Raw genomic sequence first — 8317 nt, 5'->3', positions numbered from 1 at the left:
TGGTTTAATTCCCACTCAGATTTGGAAATCAAGACCCGCCCATACTCTGTTCCGAATTGGGCCGTTAGTATTTTGAAAATTGGACCGTTGGTTTCATTAAAGCTCCAATGCTTATTAATTTCTTTGCCTTCTTGGGAAATCAGGGCCTGCCCCATATGGGCCGCTAGTTTAACAATTGGCTGGTTGGTTTAATTTCCACTCGGATTTCAAAATCAGGACCCACCCATACTCTGTTCCGAATTGGGCCGTCAGTATTTGAAAATTGGACCGTTGGTTTCATTAAAGCCCCGATGCTTATTAATTCCTTGCCTTCTTGAGAAATCAGGACCTGCCCCATATGGGCCGCTGGTTTAACAATTGGATGGTAGGTTTAATTCCCACTTGGATTTGGAAATCAGGACCCGTCCATACTCTATTTCGAATTGGGCCGTTAGTGTTTTGAAAATTGGACCGTTGGTTTCATTAAAGCCCCGATATTTGTACATTCCTTGCCTTCCTCGCCGTTCCAAAGCCTCTGTTTCTCGATGGCGAACAGGAGTCAAGAAAGAGACAGAGAAGGGAGATCAAGAACGGCCATGGCGATTTCTGAGAGCCACCTTCTGGGGGATTCGATCATCTACTTGGAAGCCCGTGGAGTGCTCGCTTCACAAGTCCAACCCCAAGTCGTCGTCCGGATTCGCCCCACCAACTTCTATTGTTGGGACGACACCCTCGCCATCGTCCCCACCACGATCCATCGCTTCCATCTGGGCCACACCCCGTTATTCAGGGCTCTTCCGGTGATTTTCTCCTTCGTGGCAGCCCGCATCCATGGCGTCTATCAACCAGATTGCGCGCTTTGTGACGTCCTGCTGCGCCTCTTCTCCTCCCGAATCGCCGTGCAGATGACGGCTGTATCGGCGCTCGAGCTGCTCCTCCACATGGGCATGCTTTTCAGACCCTCTGAGTCCAATGAAGATGTCCGAGTCATGCATGAGTGGATGCTGGAGAATCCTCCGGAGGAAGATGAGGAGATGGATGGGGATGTGCATGATTACGTTCTTTCCGAGGGTCTCGATGCCGGCCATGGTGTGCCGGCGAGAGGTTCTTGTCTTGAGTGTTTCACATATGGCCGAGGAGATGGTGTTCGGGAGGAGGAGTGCGTGATATGCTTGATGGAGTTTGATGCCCAGGCGAAGGTGAGCAGGATGCCCTGTTCACATACCTTCCACAGCTGGTGCATCATCCGCTGGCTTGAGACAAGCAGCCTCTGCCCTATTTGCAGATCCCAGATGCCAACGGCCAGCTCCAATTGATTATGGATATATGATCAGAAACAGAGAAATAAACAACAAGATGAAAGCTCTGTACTTACAAGTTGTAATTATAGATGTATGATGAAGAAGAAACCTCTGCACTTACAAGTTGTAATTATTGGTGTATAATCCATGAGAATCAAAATTCAGGATACAATTGGTAGGACCAGCCTAGTTCCTGTGTCTGCTTTCTTATTTTGTTTGGTATATATTGATGATAAATGTTAGTTACATTTGATTACAGTTTATTCAAGCTTCATTGAGAGTCTCAATAAAATACAAAATGTTAGAAATTATTCAAGCACACTAAGAAAGAAAACCAGCCCCATGCATATCCTCATACACACTGCATGACTGCTAGTTTTATTTGTTTTCATTGACCCTTGTTCATGTACATCATGTCTTCTGCTTCTAAAGCATCCAAATGTTGTTATTATTATTATTATTATTATATATATATATATATATTCAGCTTTGTCGAAGAAATGGTTATTTTATATATATATATATATATATATATATATATATATATATATATATATATATATATATATATATATATATATATATATATATATATATATATATATATATATACATATCATGATTGAGCCAATCTCTTGATTTTAAGGTAAAGAAAATCTTGAACGAATCATTTACTGAAAACTAGGATACTCATAAATTCAAAAAGTTTAGCATCTCAACACCATCTCTTTCTGCACTTTTCTGCCTGATAAAATCATGGTACTAATCTTAAGAACAATCCCAAAAAAATAGACATTTATCAACTTTCTCGTCTCTATTATGTAAATGAGTGGATCACAATCATCCATCATCTCTCTCATGCTCAATGCATTAGTTATAAACTTCATAAGGTAGATAAGAGTTAAAGTGAATTTCTCTTTAAACCGTTGAAAACCTTGCTCAAACAATCAGGTCATTTGTTGGCATTAAGTTCTAATTTAAATGGCAGCTATCCTAAAACTCTCGATTCCGGCTAATTTGATTTTTAGAAGATTGACTAGGAAAAAGCTTGAGGGAAAAATACTACTGGCAGAAAAGTTCAGAGCGCACAGCATTGGCATGCACATCATTTATGTTGGATGGGAATATCCATAATTCAGTTGTCCATTTCTATTCGAGGTAGCTATATGAATGGTGGGAAGGGTCAGTGATTATTTTGCTGAATGGTCGAGGCATGCAACACAGATGTATGTTGGTCGCAGTAGGTTTATTGTAGGAATAGGATGTTTATCTAGATAGGATCTATCAATCTTAGTAGTTAAGAAGTAATCCTATGTGATTTATGAAATTGAGTTCTGAAGATCTTGATCAAGACAGAGTGAATGATGAAAAATAATTTTCATCAAATTTCACAAATAAACTCAAGTCAAACAAATTTTACATATGACAGATGATGGAGTTTGACGAATTTTTCATAATCTCCATCTTGTCGAAAGTCATGATAAAAAAATTGAATCACATGCTAACCACACCTGATGGAAAGGACTACACCTTCTATTCTGCTGGATTGCCGCTATATGTTGATAGGCATCACTAGTGGATCGTGGGACCAACAAAAATTATTTTGATAGTCAATAATTCTTAATTGGTGAGTTGAAATTATTTCAATCTATTGAAAATAATTTTAATGATATTTTAATGGTAATCAAAATATTTCTCACTAGCAGACAAAATAGAACCTACGGGGTCACACATGTTAGATGTATGTCCCAGAAGTCAATATGGCTGATATATTGTAATCAATCTAGGGCACAATTTTGTACTTAATATATTGATATGATCAATAAAAGGATATTTTTTTTTTCATTCAAATGTAATGTGTCCTAAAATTATCCATGAAATTAGTTTCGATACATACTCTCAAGATGTTGAGAATTAGAGACATGTATTTAATTCTTAGAAGCTCTCGATCATAGGATCATTATGAGGACGGTGACAGATCTGAATAGACTGACATACAAATCGCTTCCTTCGAGATAGATAGATCTCTAATCTACTGTGTAAAGATATAAGACGATGAGTGCGGATGGTTGTTAGAGAACAACTAGCACTAAGCGTGATCATACGAAAGATTATTTGAATTTTTATTCAATCGTCAGTGATTGTCTCGATGCTGTAGTTGTGTGTCTGATCTTTTGACTTGAGAAGGTACTACTGCTCGCAGTGAGGCTGCTGAAGTTTGATTGACACATAAACATGGGTCTCAATGAGCCCTTGTAGTGGATATTGGCGATAGTTGGTCCACTGTAGGAGTAGAATGCACATCAAGATAGGAGCTATCAACCTTGATAGAGATGAGTAGTCCTATAAAATTTGAGAAGCTAAGTCCATGAATCTGTGGCCACAGTAGAGTGATTGATGGAAAAGAGTTTTCATAGACATCACATCTGGACTTGAGCTAATCAAATCTATCATATGACGGATGTTGAGGTTTGACGATTTATCCATGACCTGCCATCTAGTCGGAACTCACGATAGAGGGACTGAATCATACGTTAACTATACCTAAATATTCATTTTAGTTCTACCAGATTGTCACTATATACTGCTAGGTGTTACTGATGGATGTGAGAGCTCACTAGGATTGTTTTGGATCAACAATCCTTGATTGAGTTAGAGTGAAATTATTTCGATCTATTGAAAAGAGTTTCAATGATACAATAATATAGATCATTATATATCTTACTACCAGATAGAATTGAACCTATGAGGTCACACAATAAAGGGATCATGCCTGGAATTAGTAATTGAACTTATGAAGTATCATTTGGGTTTAGAGAAATTCATTGGGTTCATGGTAACCTTACTAGCACATGGTTAGACCCAATTTCTCTTTCAGTTAGAATTACTTATATGATAAGTTCATTCTAACTTAATTATCTGTTGATTACCTACATGAATAAGATTCATGAGACTCCAATTGTTGGGTGTCTAAGGTTATGGATCACATAAATTAAGGGTGCAAATCCCTTATGAATCTCTTTGATTGTTATTATGGGGTGCCCCTTTGAATTGTTCAATTTGAGAGTGTCCATTGATTAGAGGGCTTTTAGTTCTCATATGGGGTGTCTCTTGGGTGTAAAAGTAGGTGTCTAATTATGAGTGCAAGGGCTCCAATAGTTGGCGCCTAATGGGCTTCTTAATATAAGTTGGATAACTTAAGTTAATAGGAATCCTAATGCAAGTAGGACTTATATTATATGATTGAATAGGATTCAATCTTTGTGCCTATAAAAGAGGACCTCCCCTAAGATCCTAATACCATCCAAGCCTCCCCCTCTCCACATCCAAAAAGCTCCCCACGCCCCTCTTCCTTCTTCCTTTCTCTTCTTCTCCCTTGGGTGTCCCATACATGCCCCATACCTGGGACGCACGTCCCAAATGTTGCACATACCTAAGGTGTTGGGCAGCCCTTCATCTGCTGGTTGTTGGTCTCTTATAGCATTATAAGGCAAGAAAAAAGGCTAGAGAGAAAGAAAAGATAAGAATCAAGCAGAAAGATCAAACGTTGATCGCGATCTAGGCTTCGTTCAGATTCAGCAGGCTGAATTTTGGAGAATCAAAATTTAAATCTTAGAGAACTATTCCAGACTGATCCTGAGTGAATACTCGTAGAGGCCAGACACTTGTGCAGCTAACAGAGAGCCTCATCTCTTCTAGATCCAGATTTGAAGAAAGGGATTGCGAAAAAGGTATGTGATTTGATCATAATTTCAATTTCAGCATATGAAATAGATCCATGTATTTTTATATTTTTATGTATGTAAAATTTAAATTAAAATTATTTTAATCTTATTATCCACTGTGGTATTTATAAAATTAAGTTTAGAAATATATATGCATGGTTCAAACCCCAAATTCCAATAGTAGTATCAGAGCCATGGATTTTCATATGCTGAATTTTGATATACATATTTTTGAAAAAATTTTAAAATCATTTTTTTTCTTAATACACAAAATATATGAATGGATCTTCAAATCTGAAATCTAATTTTAAATTTAATTTTAGAACATATAGTTGATATGTTGTTACATGCATAGATCTGAATTTTGATCTAAAAAGAGTTCTAGTTAATGTTCATGTGAAATATAGATGCATGCATGAAATTTGAAATTTTTTATGATCTAAATTTTGATTCATATATATGATATATGATTGTATATTTAGATTATAAATTTATTTTTAATCTTATTTATGACTAGTATATGAGATATATGATATCATGCTTAAATCTGAAATTTTGTTTAGATCTAATTATACATGCATATATATGATATATGTTTGTATGTTAAAATCTAAAAATTATTTTTATATTTTAAAACTTACTTTAATGTAAAAAATTTAGATCTGAAATATGATTTTAAAATTTGAAATTTGTGTTTGTGCATGAGAGTTTTGGTCATGAAAAAATTAAAAATTTGGTCATATAATAGGATTACATCTAAGATTTTTGATTTGAGTCATATGGATCTAATTTGATTAAGTAATTGGTCAAACTGAGTCAAGTGTTGAATTGAGTTAGATCAATTAAGTTATTGATCATACAATTATTGTTGATCAAATCAATTGAGTCCCATATGTAGAATCGACTAACCTAAGAACCTAATTTGGCTCGGTGGTTTGAGTCCGATACGCTTGAGCTAACCAATTTTGATCAATCGACCTATTGGTGTCTAAGGCAAGTTAATGAGACGTGGTTATTTAATTAGTTTTGTTAGCCGACCTGACTAATTCATTGGTGTCTAAGAAAGGCAACGGGGGGACCCCCACCGTTCTTCACTTACATAGCCAATTTGGAAGATTGGATCTTGAATTAGGTTGCTTAGCATTTTGGTTTAGCCCATGTCAGTTTGATCAGTCATATGATGACTGATTACATGAGACCTAAACTCAAATCTCTCCATAAATATTAAGTCCATAGGTCTTCTACCATTGTAGATGTACGGGTGTATTACCGGTGTTGATTGTTCTCGACTGGTTATAGTGGTTCAGTTGCATCGGGAACATGCAACCACTCTATTAGCAAAGAGTTGCTCCAGAGTAAGGATAGGGTTGGGCCCATAACTATTAGGTGAGGGATCCAATAACGGCCTAGCATCTGCTTGTGAATGGTGAATCAGACTTAACTAAAAAGTGTGGGTAATAACTGTTAGGTGAGCCCATATGACTTAGAGATCAAGTAGCTGCAACATGCTTAGTGAAGCATCTGGGTAAAGAGTTGCCTACGCATCGGTGTGCATGTTACCAATAACTGTTAGCTGAGGTGTATGTCATCGACGGGACTACAGCACCCACTAGGAATCCTTTGTCACGTTAGGGTTTTCGTTTCCTTTTTAAGGGGTGGAGGGATCCAAAAAATTAGTGAGAGTCATTATTTGCATCTTAAATTTTTAGAAGCAAATTAAAAAATTCAGTACAAACATCTAACTTGAATCTTTACTCTTGCAGTTAAACCATTATGTCAGCCTCAAACCCTCTAACTCGCATCTTTGAAACCAATCGTTTGATCGGTAACAATTTCAAAGACTGGCTCAAAAATCTTAGGATTGTCCTAACTTCAGAAAAGTTAAGTCATGTTCTCAATCAGGATCCTATTATGTTGTCAAATCATCCTACTACTGAGTAGAGAGCTACTTTTGAGAAATGGATGGATGAAGATAGTCGGATTAAGTGCTATGTGCTGGCGTCTATGTCAAACGGGTTGCAAAGTCAACACGAGCATATGCCCACTACTCGAGCCATGATTACTCACCTATAAGAGTTGTATGGTGAGTAGAGCCATACTGCACACTTCGAAGTATCCAAGAGACTTTTTAACCTGAAGATGCGTGAAAGACAGTCTGTCCATAAGTACTGTATGATAGTGATCAAGGATATTAAGGAGCTTGGGAAGCTAGGACTGGATATGCAAAAAAAATTATCGATGGATCTGATCCTTCAATCCCTTACCAGTTCATATAGTCAATTCATCATAAATTTTCATATGAACAAACTTGATTGCACTATTTTTGAACTTGTCAACATGTTGGTCACAATGAAGGATACCTTGAAGAGTTCAAGGGGCTATATTCTTGCTATGGAGTGGACTTCTTCTTCCAAGAGAAAGTCTATTGGAGGAAGAAGGCTAAATCTGTAAAAAAGCAGAAGAAAGAGAGCAAGCCGAAGAAAGATGGTCCAAAGACGGCTGAGGCAAAGGGAAAGTGTTTCCACTATCATGCTAAAGGCCACTGGAGGAGGAACTGTCCAAAATATCTGGAGAGCCTAAAGATCAAAAAGGGTGATAAACCTTTCGAAGGTATACTCGTAATTAAATCTAATCTTATGGTTTCTTCTACTTCTAGTTGGGTATTGGACTCTGTCTCGAGTGCTCATATATGTACCTCAATGCAAGGTCTGATAGAAATTAGGAGGTTGAGGGAAGGTGACATGATCCTTCAGGTCGGCAATGGAGCAAAGGTTGTTGCAGAGGCCATTGACACTTATCCTCTTCGATTACCGTCTGACGTTAGATTAGATTTGAAAGACTATTATTATATTTCTGTAGCTAGTCAGAATTTAATTTTCGTGTCTATGCTAGCACAGGAAGGTTTTGAAATTAGTTTCAATAAAGACTTTTGTTCCATTTATTTACAAAATAAATTGGTTGCATGAGATTTTTTAATTGACAGTCTTTATCACTTGCATGTTGATGCAAATGTGAACCTAAATGAGCAAATAGTGAGTATCATAGATCAAAAGAGATCCAGAGATGAAATTAACCAGAAGTACTTGTGGCACCATAGATTAGGCCATATTAGAGAGGACGGGATAAACAGATTGAAAAAGGATGAGATCTTTAGCTCTCTTAGCCCAGAGCCATATCCAGCTTGTGAATCTTACCTTCGAGGAAAGATGGCTAAGTTACCCTTTGTAGGACATGAAGAAAAGGCCACAGAGTTACTTGTCCTGATACACACCGACGTGTGTGGGCCATTTGATATACAGATCAGGGGTGGTT

The 8317-nt window shown here is 37.2% G+C and overlaps 1 protein-coding gene across 1 annotated transcript; it reads left to right on the top strand.

The window, feature by feature from the left end:
* The first annotated feature begins 532 nt into the window (after window positions 1-532).
* Window positions 533-1440, top strand: LOC114912798 (uncharacterized). The gene has a single exon (XM_029260969.2). The coding sequence runs from the start codon at window positions 576-578 to the stop codon at window positions 1293-1295; it is 720 nt and encodes a 239-aa protein (XP_029116802.1). The 5' UTR covers window positions 533-575; the 3' UTR covers window positions 1296-1440.
* The last annotated feature ends 6877 nt before the right edge of the window (window positions 1441-8317 follow it).

The sequence above is a fragment of the Elaeis guineensis genome, chromosome 1 (assembly GCF_000442705.2).
Source record: "Elaeis guineensis isolate ETL-2024a chromosome 1, EG11, whole genome shotgun sequence".
Classification (NCBI taxonomy): Eukaryota; Viridiplantae; Streptophyta; class Magnoliopsida; order Arecales; family Arecaceae; genus Elaeis; species Elaeis guineensis.
The sequence above is the reverse complement of the archived record's forward strand: the minus strand, read 5'-3'. Positions and strand labels throughout refer to the sequence as shown.